At 34.0% G+C, this 20,379-nt stretch overlaps 1 protein-coding gene across 4 annotated transcripts in view; it reads left to right on the plus strand.

The window, feature by feature from the left end:
• LOC138692080 (zinc finger protein 665-like) overlaps positions 1-20,379 on the plus strand; it is a 59,076-nt gene that overhangs the window by 15,631 nt on the left and 23,066 nt on the right. Inside the window, exons 1-2 of one of the 4 annotated variants that reach the window (XM_069814998.1) lie at positions 11,075-11,363; positions 16,976-17,073. In XM_069814998.1, the coding sequence (XP_069671099.1) occupies positions 16,981-17,073 (93 nt within the window). In that variant the 5' untranslated portion in view covers positions 11,075-11,363; positions 16,976-16,980. Of the gene's footprint in view, positions 1-2,865; positions 8,514-11,074; positions 11,364-16,975; positions 17,074-20,379 lie in introns of those variants that run through there. The other 3 variants (XM_069815000.1, XM_069815001.1, XM_069814997.1) reach the window with 3 other exon arrangements.

Genomic DNA, 20,379 nt, shown 5'->3' on the forward strand with positions numbered 1-20,379 from the left:
TGTTAACCCAGTCTGCCATCCGAGTTTGAAGGTGGTTTGAAACACGATTTCTGGGTGTAGAAATTCCATCACATATAACAATCCATAATCTTTGTAATAAATTTCAGGCAACAGGATATGTTCAGCCTAAGAAACAAAACAGACTGCGTAGGGTTCTGCAAGAAAAAACATTAGATGCCATTCTTCATCGATTGGAAGTTTTAAACGATATGTTCAATATTGTTTAAAACAATATCCATTGTTTAAAACGTGTTCTAGACACATTGTTTAAAAGTATGTGTTGATGTTAGATCTCTCTGTTAAGTTTATTATTTCATTCATTCATTTAGTGTTATGCCCGAGGGCAGGTCTTTCACAGCAAACCCAGCTTTCTGCAATCTTTCCTATTTTTTGCCTTCCTTTTTGTTTCCCCATATGATCCATATATCTTAATGTCGTCTATGATCTAATGTCTTATTCTCCTCCGAACTCTTCTCTCGTTCACTATTCCTTCCAGTGCATCCTTCAGTAGGCAGTTTCTTCTCAGCTAGTGATCCAACCAATTTATTTTCCTCTTCTTGATCAATTTCAGTATCATTCTTTCTTCACCCACTCTTTCCAACATAGCTTCATTGCATACCCTCTCTGTCACACGTTCTATTCTTCTCCATATCCACATTTCAACTGCTCCTATCCGCTTCTTTTCACTTCGTCGTAATGTCCATGTTTCTGCCCCTTGCAATGCCACACTTCATACAAAGCACTTCGCTACTCTCTTTCTTCGTTCTTTCTTCAGAGGTCCGCAGAAAATGTCCTTTTTTCTATTAAAAGCTTCCTTAGCCATTGCTATGCTCCTTTTGACTTCCTGGCAGCAGCTCGTGTTACTGCTTATAGTGCAGCCCAAGTATTTGAAGCTGTCCACGTACACTACTGCCTGTTTTTTCTTTATTTCTCCATTAATAATAAAATAATTTTCATCAAAACTTGCTTTTGCTTTTTTTAGGATATGGCATATAAGTTATTTCTCTCTATTTCTGTTGTTTTCTAAGCGAAGTTCTGGTATTACGATGTTTCAAATCGATAGCAACTTCGACTCGACATTTCTTTCGAAGCTCTGTGAACCAAGGAATCTTTCTTCCTTAGAGCCCTGGTCTTATTATCTGAGAAATTGTGTAGTTCGATTTGTATTCCTGTAAGTTTTTTTTTAACTATTTCCAGATCACCTCTTATATATGGGAAGAAATTGCTAACCAACTGAATTTTCTCAATCTTCATTCTTTTTATTATTCACTTTCCATTACATTACATTAGATTCATTTGTTTGCTATGCAGATGTCTTCAGAACACTGCACTCTCTGGCTAGCATCTCTTACCTACAGACAAGATATTGCCCTAGCGTGCATTCATGGCTCCTGGCAGGTATGCTGTTTCTCTGCCCCTTGTGCACGACGGAGCTTATTTCCTTACCCTCCGTGCACTCTACCCATTTCAGCGAATACTGACGACCACCGCTCTAAAGTTTTCTTCTTCCTTACAATTTTTCATATCAGTAACTTCCTTGTAATCATTTGTCTACTTTCTTTTCATACTATCGTAATCACTTGTCTACTTTCTTTTCATACTATCGTTATTCTGTCTTTAAAATACCTACTAGACGATTTGGTTTTATCTTTCTACATATTTAGACATAATACTTATTTAGTTAATATTCCTTCTTCCGATATATTTATTAATAATTCACCGAAGATTTATATTATTAATTCCTGAGAAGAGATTTAACATTTCTCGTGTGGCAGAACTCCATGTCTGCCAAATAATCATTATCTGACATTTTAATATTGACCATAACAATCTTTTATTACTGATTGCGTTTATTGTATGATTTTTTACAAGTAGATTAATTTTTGTGAAAGTGTTAAAAAGATTTTTAAACAAAAATGCCAAACCTGTATTTAGTGTCAACCCACATTTGTTGTAAACATCATTCTTTTTTCTCATAAAAAATAATAAATAGTGTTCCTAATGTTTTGCATTTTAATATGTCCATAATACCTATATCGATTTAACATTCAATTGGCCAGTTTGTCCAAGTAATGTTTAATTTTGCTTAACGAATGTTGAATTAACAGTGTGTTTATTTTTAACGCTTTGTTAATGTATTTTCCATTTGTTCAACATAATTTTGTTTAAGATAACCAAAACTTAACTATAACGTCTGTTAGCACTATTTTAACTACTCAACAGCAGTTGGTAATGATTCTACACATGTAAGACAATTTTTGATTGGCTAAAATTAATCTTTAAATTCTATATTATAGAGTGAGTCATGAAACTTGCATCAAATGACAACCTGTTACAGTAGGCCACGCTCCATAAACAAACAGTTGACAAATGAAAGTTGTATGTGACGTGCTGAATAATAATTACAAAGTAAGGTTATATTTCCTCATTGCTGTTATGTATACGAAATACGAAAGAAATAACATAACACTTACGTATTTAAACAGTCCAAAGTATTTTTTAAATGTTATATTACTAGTCCTATGCTAAACATTCCCTACATAGAGACACAGAATATTAATTTCTCAACTTCTATTCGAACAGCTGTGGAGACATCGGCCATATTTAACTAACTGTTAAACGAGTTAACTGCCCGAAATCCTACATTTAAAATTAACACACTGTTAACAATCTGTTAAAACAAACTGGTGTTAAAAACATACAATTTTATTAATTATCAAACTGTTTAGAGTTTAACAGTCGATAAATTTTCTAACAATACTTGGAAAAAGTTTCCTGCGGCATAAATATTATTCCTTTCTCATTTTGCGAATTTTTCAGCTTACTTATTCTATTGTATAGACTGATAATATTGATTCCTAATAGTTTTGCAGATATCCATGACAGCCCTGTCTCCTCAAAGTCCGACAGTATTGCAAATGAAGACCACGTCACTTTACGTCAGAGTCCAAAGAATTGTATTAACTTGGAAAAACTTGTTCCGGTTGATGGAGATGGGAAGAAATTCAAATGCACAGTTTGTGGGAAGTTTTTCTCGCGGTTAGCCCACCTGCAGGGCCATTATCGAGTGCACACTGGCGAAAAACCATTCCAATGCTCTGTGTGTGGGAAGTGTTTTTCACAATCTGCTCACCTGCAGGTCCATATACGCATCCATACCGGTCACAAACCTTTTAAATGCAATTTTTGTGGAAAGTATTTTTCCGAGTTAAAACTCTTAAAGCAACATGAACGGCGGCACACTGGCGAGAAACCATACAAATGCGAAATCTGTGGAGAGCGTTTCTCACAAGTGGGTAACAAAAATAGACATAAACGACTACATACTAGCGGCAAACCATTCAAGTGTAATTTCTGTGACAAGTGTTTTTCCAGCAACATTTACCTGAAACGACACGAACGTCTCCATTCTGGTGTCAAACCGTTCCAATGCGATTTTTGTGGAGAGTGTTTTGCTTATTCATCATACTTAAGAAAACACCAACGTCGGCATTCTGGCGACGAAACATTACAGTCCAACGTTTCTTCGTAAGGAATTATCCCTGATTTGTCATCAGCAACTAGAGATCATATACAATTGACACTGAGCGAATTTTGCCGTTCTGTTTTTCTGTGTTAATGCACTCCTCGATGTTTAGTTCCACTTCCAAGTGGTAGAGGCAAAAGCTAGAGGTTAGTGTAATCGAGCACACGCTGAAGTTCCTTGATATTGAATATAGGAGTCGGGAGACAGAATCCAAACATCGCCTACATTGAATCATTTCGAGGGAAAAATTGTTCTGAGGCCGGGTATCGAACCCAGGACCTTTGGTTAAACGTACTAACGCTCTACCAACTGAGCTACCTGGGAACTCTACCAGACACCGATTCAATTTTTCCCTCCATATTCACAGACATCAAAGTGGCCTGGCAGTCGTCAAGCAACTATAGTCCCGTCGCTCTAATTTCCGGCAGCCAATCACGTTGCAGGTCGGCTACATTTAAACGTGTGCGCCTTGCGATTCGCTAATGAAGATGTAAAGCATTTCCTGTTGGATAAATACTTAATATATAATCGCCCGCCATTTTGGCTCTTTCGTTGACGTTCGCAGAAAGCACACGAGGACGTTATTTGCCGCTCAATTATTTTCTGAATTCAGTGCATTTGATTTATTATCATAGGGGCTACGACATGATAATGTTTAACGGTGCAGCAAATAGATCCCTTGTCTGGTAGCTCGGCAACGTAAGAACAAAAGTGGCGAACGATACTACCTACCTAGACTTTGTAGAGCCTTGACTTCCTAAGACGTAAGCAAAGACGAGGAGTCACGCCGGGAATAACAGCGTCGCGACTATAACATTGAGTGCACACTAATTCTGTGTGACTTAAATTGTGGTTTCCCGTTTCTGTTCTCTATTCCGGCCCCTGAACAATTTTTCCCTCGAAATTATTCAAATAAACTTTACAGGGATTTATACCTCACAGCTAGATTTGCAGAATACATGTCACTGTTCGTTATCAGAAAACCACAATTTAAGTCGCACAGAGGTAGTGTGCACTCAATGTTTGTTGCTTGACGGTTGTCAGTCCACTTTGTGGTCTGTGGATATAGAGGGGAAAAATTGGATCGGTGTCTGGTAGTTCCCGGGTAGATCAGTTGGTAGAGCGTTGGTACGTTTAAGCAAAGGTCAAGGTCCCGGGTTCGATACCCGGCCCCGGAACAATTTTCCCTCGAAATTATTCAAATCTACTTTACAGGGAGTTATACCTGAAAGCTTGTTTTGCATTGCCCACATTGTTGCATAATCCAATAACAGTTTTACTACCAATGAATTAAATTTAACAGTTTTTCCTTAATTCTCAGTGATAAACTAGCTTTAATAATAATTTCTATGTTTTATATATATTAAATTATATCATAAAGTAATGTAATACATTAAAAAATGTTATGTGAATTTCGTTTAATATCTGTATACAATATATAGGCATATGGTTTTACTTCTCATGGGAATTTTTTTCTCCATTTCCAATGCTATCAAACCATTACATATTTTAATTATTGATAGGGTCAACGTCACAACTCTTATTTTAAAAGAACTTTAGAGTCTAAACATTACAGATAATGACGTATTTATTATTTCATGGGTCCAATTTATTTTGAGTACATAATGTACCTAGATGTATTAATTATTCAAGCTGGTTTGAAGGTCATTGAAATCAGTCATGCTACATCAAAGGTGCTGCCGGGAAGTGTCGATACTTTTAATTTCCTATATGCTGGTATCATCTCAGGAGTTCCCATACATACTTGGGAGATATATTCATGCTATGTCTGTGGAAAGAGTTTCTCGCAGTTGCGTCGCAAAAAAGAACTCGAACTTCGGCATACAGCTGAGAAACCATATAAATGTAATTATTGTGATAAGGTGTTTCTTCTAAAGGCACTTTTAGAAATACTTTTACTAATACACACTGGTGAGAAAGCATATAATGTGATGTCTGTGGAAAGTTCTTTTGTTAGTCAACTAGCATAAAATGTTATGTACGAATCGATACTGGCGAGAAACCATGCAATTCTGTTGTCTGCGGAAAGTATTTCTCGCATCCAAGTAATCTAGAAAGCTTATGTTCTGACACTGTGACGAGAAACATTTCAAATATGGAATCAGAAGCAAAGGGCTATTGTCCGCGCAACTTATATAGGCAACTGGGTCCCCTGGTGCTCTCTCGCTGCCCCATAGCTATCTGCTGGCTCCTGACCGTCGCTGCAGCAGTTGTACGTACAGTTACAAAAACATCATTCGGTATTTAATTTCAGTGCATTCCATTGCATATGGTAGGTGAAAGTATATGGTTTCACAAAATAACAAACATAAATAAATTACATTTTTCTTCTTCTGTGTGCTATACAGTATGATCACAACTCCAATTATTACAATATTCGTATCTGGCCGTCAGCTACTGATGGTAAGCGATGCATGAAGTCTTTCAACTAGAAGCACAGGTCTGTAGTTGTTGGGTTTCCAAAATGTTCACTTTCACATACAGTCATTATCAATATCCTTCTTCTTCCTCCTCCTCTTCCCTTCTTCATTATCATCATCATCATCATAGTCATCACTCCTGGTGTCGTCTAGACGTATTATAAAATCCATAAATTATTAGGGAAAACACTTGAAGCAAGTAAAGAGATACGTTCCAAATAAATCCCAAAAAGACAAAGTATATGATTATGTCTCGTGACTAGAACATAGTACAGCAACAGTAACAAATGTAAATGACACTCGGAGGAAATTAAAAGCAGAATAAATAGGGGAAATGCCTGCTGTTATTAGGTTGAGAAGCTTTTGTCATCCAGTCAGCTCTCAAAAAAGCTGAAAGTCAGAATTTATAAAACAGCATCGGTTGTTCTGTATGGTTGTGAAACTTGGACTCTCACTTTCAGAGAGAAACAGAGGTTAAAGATGTTTGAGAATGAGATTCTTACGAAAATATTTGGGGCTACAGGGTTGAAGTTGTAGAGAAAGTTACACAACGCAGAACTGGACACATTTTATTCTTCACCTGACATAATTAGAAACATTAAATCCAAACGTTCGAGATGGGCAAGACATGTAGCACATATGGGCAAATCCAGAAATGTATATAGACTGTTAGTTGGGATGCTGGAGGGAAAAGATCTTTGGGGAAGCCGAGACATTGATGGGAGGGTAATATTAAAATGGATTTGAAGGAGGTGGAATTTTATTACTGTAGACACTGCATTAATCTTGCTCAGGATAGGGACCGATGGCGGGCTTATGTGAGGGCGGCAATGAAACTCCGGATTTCTTAAAAGTCGTAAGTAAGTAAGAAAGACATTTCTCTTTTGCCTCTTGATCGCAACAAACTACCACTGACCTTATTATCTCCCTCTGCTTACTGTGTACGCTATATTAAAATTAAATTATGGTTTGTTTAACGACGCTCGCAACTGCAGAGGTTATATCAGCGTCGCCAGTCTGCCGGAATTTTGTCCCGCAGGAGTCCTTTTACATGCCAGTAAATCTACATGAGCTTGTCGCATTTACACACACTTAAATGCCATCGACCTCGGCCGGGATCGAACCGGCAATCTCGAGTATAGAAGGCACGTATAACCTTTTTGCATCTCGTATTACTACCGGCCATTGCATAAATATGTCTTCACAGAACGCAAAATACTGTAAGTACAGATCACACTAAGCAAGCAAATGTATTTTACCCTCCTAGTAGAACATCCTTCCCTCTCCTGCCCTGCTACCGCTACAAGCAACCCCGCACCCCCCTCTTTAAGCTGCCCAGATGAGTTGCGCGGACAGTACAAGTGACATTGCTACAAAAACGAGTTAATTGCATCCAGGGTAAATTAAAGCCTTTAAAATTTTTTAATAGTAATTTGATAATTATTTTTTAGCTACAAGTCACACCCAATTAAGGTAAAACGAGCTTTGAGTGACATGTTTTCCTGTTGTGGATATAATATATGCAACTTCAGCTGTCTTACATGTCGGAGCAACATAACTTACGAGACATTACGAACGTCACGCTAGTTTGCAATGTTCCAGTGGGGTAGAAATTTGGCCATTTTCATACCTCAGGAAAGTGTGTAGGGGTAAGAAAATGGAGTGTTATAACAGGTTACGTTAGTTTAGACTTTTATTATGTCTTACATACTTATCTGTGACAGGTTAGGTTACAGTAGTTTAGGGTTTTGTTATTCCTTGTATAGGCAAATCTGTGAAAGGTTAGGTTAGTTTAGACTTTTATTATTCTTTGCATGTACGAAACTGTGACAGGTTAAGTTAGGATAGTTTAGGCTTTTGGTATGCCTTATATAGGCGAATCTGTGACAAGTTAGGTTAGTTTAGGATATCAGTGACAGGTTAGGTTTGGTTAGTTTAGGCTTTTATTATTGTCAAGATGAAGGTGAAAGCGATTGAGTGTGACGCTCTTGAACAGGTAGTGATTTTTTTGTTTTCTATGTTGGCAGATCAAGTCAGTCGGTGTTTATTCCAAATTCGGTGGCAGTCACTCAGCTCTCGTTTCACCAAGTAACTAAAGTGCATTTATACGCCATTGCTTGTGACTCCCTCAAACACAATCTGTGGAAGAAGTTTCGCGCAAATCTTGTGTATTTATACATCATAAGCGTCAACAAGTTGATGGGAAATCATTTTAATACGATGTGTGTTGAAAGTTATTCTTTAAGATTGCGTTCTTTCTTATTCCCGATATTCTCCTCTCAGCATTCCAGGAAATGCAAATACGTTTGTAAAAGAAATGGTTTCTAAATAAAACCACATTAGTTACATAATTTTACAAGTTTTTAATTTTGTTTTGTTTTCTTTCTTCCTTTTCTCTGTTTTTGCTCATTTTTGATCACGGTAATCTTAGATGGTAATAAACTGTGATTCAGCTTCGAACTTCATCGATGTGAACACTGAACAGTCGATTCTTCCACGCTCATGCAAGATTTTCACTGCTATGTTAATCTATAGTAATGTCTGAGATTTGCCAGACCTCGAGTCATATTTATTAGGACTACTTCGTGAATAAAATAAAAATGTAAATAATATATCCCTAAAATTCGTTCATAAAATGTTAATAACTGTATATTTTTGAATACTTAACCTATTCAGTAATGCCAATTGAGAAAAGCGAATGTGGTTTAAAAATGTTAATTACATGTACTGCACTTTTCTCTTGTTATTATAACAAATACGTTTTCGTTACCTGCAGAAATCATAATTTAATTTAAACATTTTTTATAGTACAGATAAATTGATTAATACTTTAATTAAATGAACAATTCTTATTGTGGAGCAACGGTTAGAGCGTCTGGCCGCAAAACCAGGTGGCCCGGGTTCGAATCCCGGTCGGGGCAAGTTACCTGGCTGAGGTTTTTTCCAGGGTATTCCCTGAACCCAATATGAGGAAATGCTGGGTAACTTTCGGTGCTGAACTCAGGACTCATTTCACCGGCATTATCACCTTCATCTCATTCATACGCTAAATAACCTAAGATGTTGATAAAGCGTCGTAAAATAACCTACTAAACAATTGTTATGAAGGAGTGTTAATTTCTTTAGATACAATGGACGTGGAATTAGAAGATGTAGATGTGGAAGTAGGGTTTGGCACTTTATTTAGTACAATGGATTCATACTCATCCATTTATGTGGAAACATTTGACGACACTGACTAAACAAAAGAACGCCCTTGCGATAAATTGATCTGCAGATATTATCGCGATGTGTGACTATGATTGGTTAGACTTCAAAATTTCATTACACTTCATAGGCCGAAAATGGAATGACGTCATATACACGAAATAGTCAGTTCAATTCTTTCGATATTTCGCACATGGTAAGACAGAACGAGTGGATTTTGAGATTATGTTTATGTTTGTAAGTCAAGTGCAAGAACAATACTGATTCGTAAGTACAGACGTTTCATCATTTTAAAAACAGTTTAAAACTTTGAAATAATTAAATTGTCATTTGTCTTAACTTTAATCTTTTATGTAAAAGCCCATTTCTTTATTCGATATTCTTCAAAATCAACTGTTCAAACCATTCTGAAATAAATCCCTGCAAGCTATTCAGTGTTGCCAAAGTACCGTAATGCGAATTTTGTTCGGTACCAGCCAACTAACTTCTTTAATCTTCTATCTTGGTAGGAAAATCTGTCAGTAAAAATAGTTTGTATTTGATTCTGTAGCTCTCTTTACTGTGAAGAATTATTTTTTGAATCAGTATTTGTTTATTTATTTATTTATATTCAATGCTCTAGTCATATTGAATATTTGTCATCTAGCTACTCTATATAATGATTGTCCATTTTCAACTTGTCCAGTATTTCTGAAGTGGTATTTTGTAGGACTATATCGAGGTATAAAAACAGAAAAATAACAATTTTGACAAAATTCCATCACAAAGAAGACGAAAAAAACTTTGTTACTTTTTCAATCATTTTCATATATGGTCACATTTTGTCATTTTCTGAACCGAATGATAACCGGCATTTCCCATATTTATTCTGCGTTTAATTTCCTCCCGGGTGTAATTTATATTTGTTACTGTTGGTCCAAGATATTTGCATTTTTCCACCTCTTCGAAGGATAAATCTCCAATTTTTATGTTCCCATTTCGTACAATATTCTGGTCACGTGACATAATCATATACTTTGTCTTTTCGGAATTCACTTGCAGTAAAATTTCCGTGTTTTCCCCTAATCGTTTGTGGATTTTCTCCTAACATATTCACGTCATCCGCATAGACAAGCAGCTGATGTAACCCGTTCAATTCCAACCCCTCTCTGTTATCCTGGACTTATCTAATGGCATATTCTAGAGCTAAGTTAAAAAGTAAAGGTGACAGTGCATCTCCTTGCTTTAGCCTGCAGTGAATTGGAAAGCATCAGATAGAAACTGGCCCTTAAGGACTCTGCTGTAAGTTTCACTGAGACACTTTTTAATTAATTGAACTAGTTTCTTGGGAATACCAAATTCAATAAGAATATTCAGTAACAATATGCCTTTTTTAAATCTATGAATGACTGATGTACTTTTATACTCCCATTTTTCTCCAATATCTGTCAAATACAAAAAAAAATGTGATAAATAGTCGATCTGTTACGTCTGAAACCGCACTTATGATCTCCAATGATTTCATCTACGTACGGAGTTAATATTCTCAAAAGAATATTGGACAAAATTTTGTACGACGTCAACAAAAGTGATATTCCTTGAAATTTACCACAGTTAGTCTTCTCCCCTTCTTAAAAATAGGTACAAATATGGACTCCTTTTATTGTTCTGGTACAATTTCATTTTTCCAAATGGCAAGTAGAAGTTTGTAAATTTCGCTAGATAATGCGCTTCCACCCTCTTGTATTAATTCTCCTGGAAATTGATCGATACCTGGAGACTTGTACTATTTCAGATTTTTATCGCAATTTCGACTTCTGAAAGTGTGGTTTCGGGTATAAATGATTCAGCAGTTTGTATTTGAATTTCGTCCCGATCATTTCTATTTGGTCTCTGTACATTTAGTAGTTGCCCAAAATAGTTTTCCATTTTTTGAAATGTGTATCAGTGTAATTAGTTCTTTTTATCCTATCAGATAATAAGTATGGTGGTCACGGCTCACTTGATCATACTGGAAGTTAGACATCCATTGCAATCTTATATTATTTTACATTCTAAAGGAAAAAGAAAGTGAGATTATCGGTAGTGTTGTTCATTTGCATTTGACTACTTAATTGAAGCAACTTTATACCCGTGAATATTTCTATGTTTTGTCTCCGATATACAGTAATTATAATTCGAGTATTATTATATTGGTTTTTATTGTAGAAGTAAGTATTCATTACATCGCAATTATACAGTTCATGTTATCCTTTTTATGTGTGATCTGGGATTTTACACTTTTATCATTTTTAGGTCAGAGCTTACACTATTCGAGAACCAAAGTTTGCATGCAATTAATAGCAGTTAATTCCGTTTTTTTCCCTCCCCAGAAAGGCTACAGAAAAAAAAAGGCCATAGCCTACTTTATTTTACCTTCAATAGGTTGTGTTTAGAGATGGGATAAACGATATATAACTACAGCGTCTTTGGGATAAACTGTTCTTTTTAAGAAACAGATTCGACTGTAACTGTTTCATGAACGAAACTGTTCCAAAATAGCAGTTTCAAAGAAACTGTTTCATAAGAATATGTTTACAACATCAGTGCCAAGTGTTCCAACTGTTTCAACCTCTCATCTGCTTCGGGAACATGTTTCAAGGCCCTTGAATCGTCTTTAAATCACCTGTTCAGTGTATTATGACAACGAAAGATAGTTTTCGTAGGATACTATTAAGGGTACAGTAAGTAACTACAATTCAAAATAAATCGATTTGAGTAAAAATAACGCATATAACCCTAGGAGAGTTTAATAACGATGACATTAGCCGATGATATTTTTCGCGGTATATTAATAATTAACACTATCTAAGGGCACCATGAACATATTCTTCATCAATTGACAGCTAATAATTAGGAGATTTATTAGGGAATTTGATTCGTACAATTAAATTGCGCGATCCTACATAGGCTACTGTTGCACGAAGGCCGTGTGGAACATGGATATTATATCTACTTTCGATTGGAGGTCAATGATAGCGCCACACGTGGCCTTTGCAGACAACAAAGAAGAGGAAAACTGTTTAGAAACTGAACTGTTTATCTGCTGGAACCATGTGGAACGTTGATATCACTGGAGCAGTGTAACAATCTTTGGAACAGGTTATATCACTAAACTGTTTCAATTGTGAAACAGTTTCAAATAAACTGTTCCAGCTTTTTTTACCCATCTCGAGTTGTGTTACATGCATATAACGTAATCATAAACAAAAGGTTTTACATTGTAGCGATTCTTACATTCCACGTAGAGCAGGGAAAATCTGCTCGTTTAAATTGAAAATTACTATTTGTTCTTCAGCCGTACCACATTTAATAGAAACCTAACGTAATCTATTTCATATTTAACTGTTCAGATCTGTGTGTATCTTTCTGTAAGCGCCCCATACACAAACACACCTCATAAATATAAAGACGCTACATATTTAACCTTCGTCGATCGCGACCTTTTAAATAACAAGAGCTCGCAAGACAGCTATTTTTCACCTGTCACGTTTTTTTAAATGTATTCCTCTCTAGTTTAGTCCCTTAAATGATGGCATGTTGGATTGGTGATCTCTCAGATAACTTCAAATACACGTTTTTTAACACAAAACTTCAATCCTTAAATCACAGAACACAACACATTATTATCCTGTACACAAGTATATCTTAGGGTCGAATTCATAGTCGCCACTTACAAAATGAGGAAACACTTAAGTAATAAGCACTTATTTTAGATCGTATTGCAGAGACGCTACTCTTTCATATGCATTGAACATTCCCTTGACATCGAGAGAAATATGACAACATGGCTAGATGTGAGCTCTTTCGTACATTCAGTTGTTTTCCAGCGCCTTCAAATTGTTAAATCGACATTATTATCGCAGACAAATACAGAAGTAAATACTACAGAGCTCAAAACTTTATAAAATATCGAGAAAACATTTTACAGAAGAAAGAAGTCAGCTAAGAGAAATATTTTTGAAATATAAATAAATATAAATCTGCACAAACCACCTGCAAAATAATAACGAAACCAGAATAGCTTTATGTATTGCCAAAAATAGATTATTATTATTATTATTATTATTATTGTTATTATTATTACATTATCAGTTGTTGCTGTATTGTTGCATAGACCTATCTGAAATGATGCTCTAGTATAAAATCTCAAAGCAACCAGTACTTTCAGCAGTGGTGAAATCGGTAAGCCTCATGGTTGTATTTGTTCTTGTTGAAACGGTATCTCGTCTTATTGTTGGTCATTGTACATCTCTCAAGGGTTTTCCACATCTCTGATATATCTTTGCATTGCCGAAACACATTTTCATTTTAATTTTAATTATAGAACTCAAATAAATTCAATAAAACCATAATCATCATCCACTGTATACCGAATCAGCTGATTACAATGCATATGAGGGAACACTTGAATAAGCTGACAAGCTACCTTATTTGAATAAGTGTTCAAATCAGTGGAATTTATGAACTGGAAATGATTATAAGCAACTGCTTAAGGGTTTCCTTACGATAAGTGTTGACTATGAATTCGGCCCTTAGTGTAAATTAAAAAAAAAAAAAAAACAAGTAGGCACTTCGCTAGAAGAATGCAAAACTAGAAAGGAAAAGGACATTAGAAGAAAAACGAAAAAATAAAACAAAAGAAATCATTCTACCAGATCGTTCCTGAGATTACTCCATAACACTACCTTCTTCCCTATCTTCCAAGCAAGTAATACTGCTGTGGTTTTTGCAAACGTATTTTCCACAGTCGTTGCATGCCAGTTGTGTTCTGTCGTTTTTCTTCGATCCATAATGCGAGTTCATCCTCAGGAAAAGAAACTGGCCATCCTACCCATTATCTCCTGGTCTAGTTGCCTCATAAGTGGTGTCTGGTATCACCTGTGAGGACAATTGACTAAACAACAACAAAGTCACATCATCTTTTCCAATAAAGAATTTCAAACAGTCGAAATCATTGATGTAGTCAATGTCGTCTTCTTCACCAGAATCCAAGCCAATTTAAGAGTCACTGCTATGGTCCTCTTCAATGTGCTGAGGCTCAAAGTCGATAACATCTGGATTGACAATTGGTTCTTCTTCTTCTTCGTTTTCCTTAGGCAATTCTTCAAGGGTTCGACAAATGTCGTCAGAATTGAGGAATCACACCCTAAAAAAGGAATGGATAATTCATCACTAGTGTTTTGTGTGATGAAAATGTCGAATCTTCATAGAAAAAAATTAATTAATTAATTTAAAGGAATGAATGCAAAACCAACAACAAAAATTCCCGCGTATACCCTAAAGAACAACAATAAAGACGAGGTAGTGTTTTGTGTGATAAATATGTCGAATCTTCATAGAAAGAAATTAATTAATTAATTTAAAGGAAATCAATGCAAAACCAACACCGAAAATTCCCGCGTATACCCTAAAGAACAACAATAAAGACCAGCTAGTGTTTTGTGTGATAAAAATGTCGAATCTTCATAGAAAAAAATTAATTAATTAATTTAAAGGAAATCAATGCAAAACCAACAACAAAAATTCCCGCGTATACCCTAAAGAACAACAATAAAGACGAGGTAGTGTTTTGTGTGATAAAAATGTCGAATCTTCATAGAAAGAAATTAATTAATTAATTTAAAGGAAATCAATGCAAAACCAACAACAAAATTTCCCGCGTATACCCTAAAGAACAACAATAAAGACGAGGTAGTGTTTTGTGTGATAAATATGTCGAATCTTCATAGAAGGAAATTAATTAATTAATTTAAAGGAAATCAGTGCAAAACCAACAACAAAAATTCCCGCGTATACCCTAAAGAACAACAATAAAGACGAGGTAGTGTTTTGTGTGATAAAAATGTCGAATCTTCATAGAAAAATATTAATTAATTAATTTAAAGGATTCAATGCAAAAGCAACAACAAAAATTCCGCGTATACCCTAAAGAACAACAATAAAGACGAGGTAGTGTTTTGTGTGATAAAAATGTCGAATCTTCATAGAAAAATATTAATTAATTAATTTAAAGGATTCAATGCAAAAGCAACAACAAAAATTCCGCGTATACCCTAAAGAACAACAATAAAGACCAGCTAGTGTTTTGTGTGATAAAAATGTCGAATCTTCATAGAAAAATATTAATTAATTAATTTAAAGGATTCAATGCAAAAGCAACAACAAAAATTCCGCGTATACCCTAAAGAACAACAATAAAGACCAGCTAGTGTTTTGTGTGAGAAAAATGTCGAATCTTCATAGAAAAAAATTAATTAATTAATTTAAAGGATTCAATGCAAAAGCAACAACAAAAATTCCCGCGTATACCCTAAAGACCAACAATAAAGACCAGGTAGTGTTTTGTGTGATAAAAACGTCGAATCTTCATAGAAAAAAATTAATTAATTAATTTAAAGGAATCAATGCAAAAGCAACAACAAAAATTCCCGCGTATACCCTAAAGAACAACAATAAAGACCAGGTAATGTTTTGTGTGATAAATATGTCGAATCTTCATAGAAAGAAATTAATTAATTTAAAGGAATCAATGCAAAACCAACAACAAAAATTCCCGTGTATACCATAAAGAATAACAATAAAGACCAGCATATACTATACCATGCTCACTATGATTGCTCATTATAATCATAGGTGTAGAGCTAATTCAAGAGTTATAGAAATAATACCTAGCCAAAGCTTGTAAATCGATGACACATATAATTAATTGATTAAATGGCGATCTTACTCATGTTAATTATGTCAGCATGTGCGGCTTACAGCTGTTTCGGTGCTATTTGACACCATCCTCAGAGCCTACTAGATCTCGGCGCTATCTCAACTTCGCTGCCTGTTGTGTGGGTGCGTTCGTGTGATGAAGAGTTGTGTCAAATAGAGTGTGTGTTCTGAAATTGATCTGTGTGTTGAGAATTTGACTGAGGTGTGTTTTAGTGTATCTGTATATTTCATATTGTTCTAGTGTGTTGAGTTTTTGATTTTTGGGTTGTATGTGTAGGATTTCCATGTCTGTATTTATGCTATTGTATGTGTGGTTAGCATTAGTTATGTGTTCGGAATATGTAGATGTATTGTGTCCTCTCGTTATTGCTTTAACGTGTTCTTTGTATCGAGTTTGGAATGATCTGCCTGTCTGTCCAATGTAGAAACTGTCGCAACTATTGCATGTGAGTTTTTATACGTCTGTGTGGTTGTATTTATTTGTTTGTGTTGTTTGTGTGTTGAGATGTCTTTGTAGTGTGTTTTCTGTTCTGTATGCTATGTTGTATTTCTGTTTTCTGAATGAGGATGAGCTGTAAGCCACACATGCTTACACAATTAACACGAGTAAGATCGCCATTTAATCAATTATTTGTATTCAAGTGTTATAAGTAGTGTACGAAAGATTCAACATGGACATATATAATTATTTACTAAATCCATGCGAAATACGAGCTGAAAGTAGTGAAATATTTACTTACACTTTTCCTTATAAGATCGACAAATATTCACGTTTCCGCTTGCAAATTGACAGATAGCCATCCCCTCTTGCCACTTTGAACTTCACAATTGACCTGAGCCTGAACAACGCTGGATACATGCTGGAATAATCCTCTACCTATCGAACTATGTGTAACTAGAGAATGCTCCAGCCTCCCTCACTGATCATTAAGGTCCTTTTTTTCAAATATGACGGCAGATAGGCGCCCATGCAAGCAGATGAAGGTTAATTTATTATAATAACTTTTTCCTTAACAGCTAACATTATGCAGTTGATCGTCATTATTTCGATTACATCTTTCAGTTACGATGGATTTGATCAAGATGGAACCCGAAGATGATCCTTTGGCTATACAAACAAGTGATGACACAAATATGGAAGACAAGAAACCTTTATCAGAGGTAAAGTGAAAGTCATTGCTGTCTAGGACGTAGGAATATATCATACGACTGTCACGTTATCAAATTAGGTGCACCATCCGATCAAAGGAAATAAGTCACAAAGATATAGATATCTTTATTGGGTTCTGACATTTTATTTTGCGTTCCAAAAATGTTTTTGTGCCAGAGAAAAGAAGTATAACATCGATTAAGAATGAAAACCTCGTATCTCACGAAAACCAAACTTTACAGGAGGGACAAAAAAACTGTAGACTTAATTTTTTTATTTTATTTTTTAACATAATTGACCAAATTTAACTTTTAAATCAGAAGCGGAAACAGTCTTTTTACAATTTTTACGGATGAATTACGATATTATGTTCGGATTAAGCCAAAAAGCATTTTAAAAAACTTGAGATAAAAGATTTTCATTCTTAGCCGATGATAAAAGATTGTGATGGAAAACTTTGCGCATGCGTAAAAATGCACTCTTTCTCTATCCCTATTCCAGAAACATAATTTTTTTTTAATTTTATGAGTTACATTATTATAAAACTTGAATTATTCTTCTTCATTGCTACTCACGTGTACTCATGGATTCAAACTGATTGAAAGATGTGCAGGTACTGTGGTAATGTGCCAAATGGATTATGTTGCACTGTTGGAAAAGTTGTTCCTCTTGAGATTAACAACTTACATATAGGAATACATCCGTTACCAACACACTTTTTAAATATAAGACAGTACAACACATAAGACTATAATCTTTTCGCTGTAAGAAAAATCCTAATGTAAACAATAGCACGTGACTGAAGAGAGGCTTCATTGGCCGCTGTTTGGCGCCATAGATTCTCAGTACGTGTTCCCCCCTACTGTTGTACATTCTGTTTCATGGTAAACATTTCCAGTTACTCGTCAAGTAGGCCTAACCTCACTACTATGCATTCGTTTGCTTAGGAAACATTTACTTTATAATTCCTGTAATTAAAACTCACTTAACATATTATATACATTTAAGACTATTTGTTTTTCTCCGCTTTTGAGAGGATTTCCACTCTTATGTCTAATAACCACACACACCGAGGATGCAGAAGCCATACTTCAGTACTACGTGCTTATGTGAACAAACTCAAGTGACGCCATCTGGTTACAACAACGGACTACCTCGGTATTACTGTTGGTATTCATCCGCGTTCATAGTACATAACAAAATATAAAAGTAGCTTTTCTTTTACATAGCGTTTTACATATGAGTGAAGTTATATGTTTCATTGTATATAACAGCTAGAATTCAATTTTTTATTTTCAAATAGTACAAGATTATGGTTTCCAAATACGAACTATATTTTCCTGCGTCGTGTGAGTGTTTCGACTGGAAGCCAATCACTGGTATGACAGCAACGTGCTCATGTTTACATTAGGATTTTTCTTCCAGCAAAAACAGTATATGTGGCATAGTTTGATGCAAAAGAAATACATGAAGTTAAATTTATGCCAACATTTAAAGTTAAAGAATAGGCTTATCATTTAATTGGAAGTCTTCTTCCAGCTGAAAGTAAAACTCCTCACTTCTTAGCTGTATATCTTGTTACATATCCTGGGCAGGAGCAAACGACTTTGCAACACATAATAAGCTATTATCCGCTAAGCAGTTACATAGTTGCACTTGAAATTATAATGGATTTAAGTCAAGTATATGTATTTCTAAGAAGTGCAGCAAAGTGCACGGGTATGACTAGTACTATATAAAATTTGGTGAACGCAGTTTATTCTTCGAGAGGGAAGTGGCAGCAATTGAATTTTAAAGCCAACGGATTCAAGTTTTGTGAAAATTAACCGTTCCTGTGTTTTCTTACAGTTTCGTCCATGACAATATTTTTTTCTTTATCACTGAAAGTACAGATGTCTTAAAGATGCTGGATCCAACATTTCAATAGCGAATAAAACCATTAAAAATAATTACAACTTTCAACTGTAGACGAAAGATATTAAATATTTCTAAACTACAGTTTATGTCAAATTTCAAATTTATTCACAATTTACATTCTAAATAAATTCATATGAATAGAACCCGAAATGAGCATATGCTTGTGCTCGGGTACAGTCCAGTAGTCTACATAAATTTTACAGAGATCAATAATAATGTTGATGATAGAAATAATAGTAACATCAATAATAATAATAATAATAATAATAATAATAATAATAATAATAATAATAATAATAATAATAATAATAAAAATAAAATAACCGTGACTAAGAAGACACAAAGATTGTAATTCAAATTAATAATAATAATAATAATAATAATAATAATAATAATAATAATAATAATAATAATAATAATAGAATAACCGTGACTAAGAAGACACAAAGATAGTAATACAAATTAATAATAATAATAATAATAATAATAATAATAATAATAAAATAACCGTGACTAAGAAGACACAAAGATAGTAATACAAATTAATAATAATAATAATAATAATAATAATAATAAAAATAAAATAACCGTGACTAAGAAGACACAAAGATAGTAATACAAATTAATAATAATAATAATAATAATAAAATAACCGTGACTAAGAAGACACAAAGATAGTAATACAAATTAATAATAATAATAATAATAATAATAATAATAAAAATAAAATAACCGTGACTAAGAAGACACAAAGATAGTAATACAAATTAATAATAATAATAATAATAAAAATAAAATAACCGTGACTAAGAAGGCACAAAGATAGTAATACAAATTAATAATAATAATAATAATAATAATAATAAAATAACCGTGACTAAGAAGACACAAAGATAGTAATACAAATTAATAATAATAATAATAATAATAATAAAATAACCGTGACTAAGAAGACACAAAGATAGTAATACAAATTAATAATAATAATAATAATAATAATAATAAAATAACCGTGACTAAGAAGACACAAAGATAGTAATACAAATTAATAATAATAATAATAATAATAATAATAAAATAACCGTGACTAAGAAGACACAAAGATAGTAATACAAATTAATAATAATAATAATAATAATAATAATAATAATAATAAAATAACCGTGACTAAGAAGACACAAAGATAGTAATACAAATTAATAATAATAATAATAATAATAATAATAATAATAAAATAACCGTGACTAAGAAGACACAAAGATAGTAATACAAATTAATAATAATAATAATAATAATAATAATAATAATAATAAAATAACCGTGACTAAGAAGACACAAAGATAGTAATACAAATTAATAATAATAATAATAATAATAATAATAATAATAATAAAATAACC

The sequence above is a fragment of the Periplaneta americana genome, chromosome 16, assembly GCF_040183065.1.
Source record: "Periplaneta americana isolate PAMFEO1 chromosome 16, P.americana_PAMFEO1_priV1, whole genome shotgun sequence".
NCBI lineage: Eukaryota > Metazoa > Arthropoda > Insecta > Blattodea > Blattidae > Periplaneta > Periplaneta americana.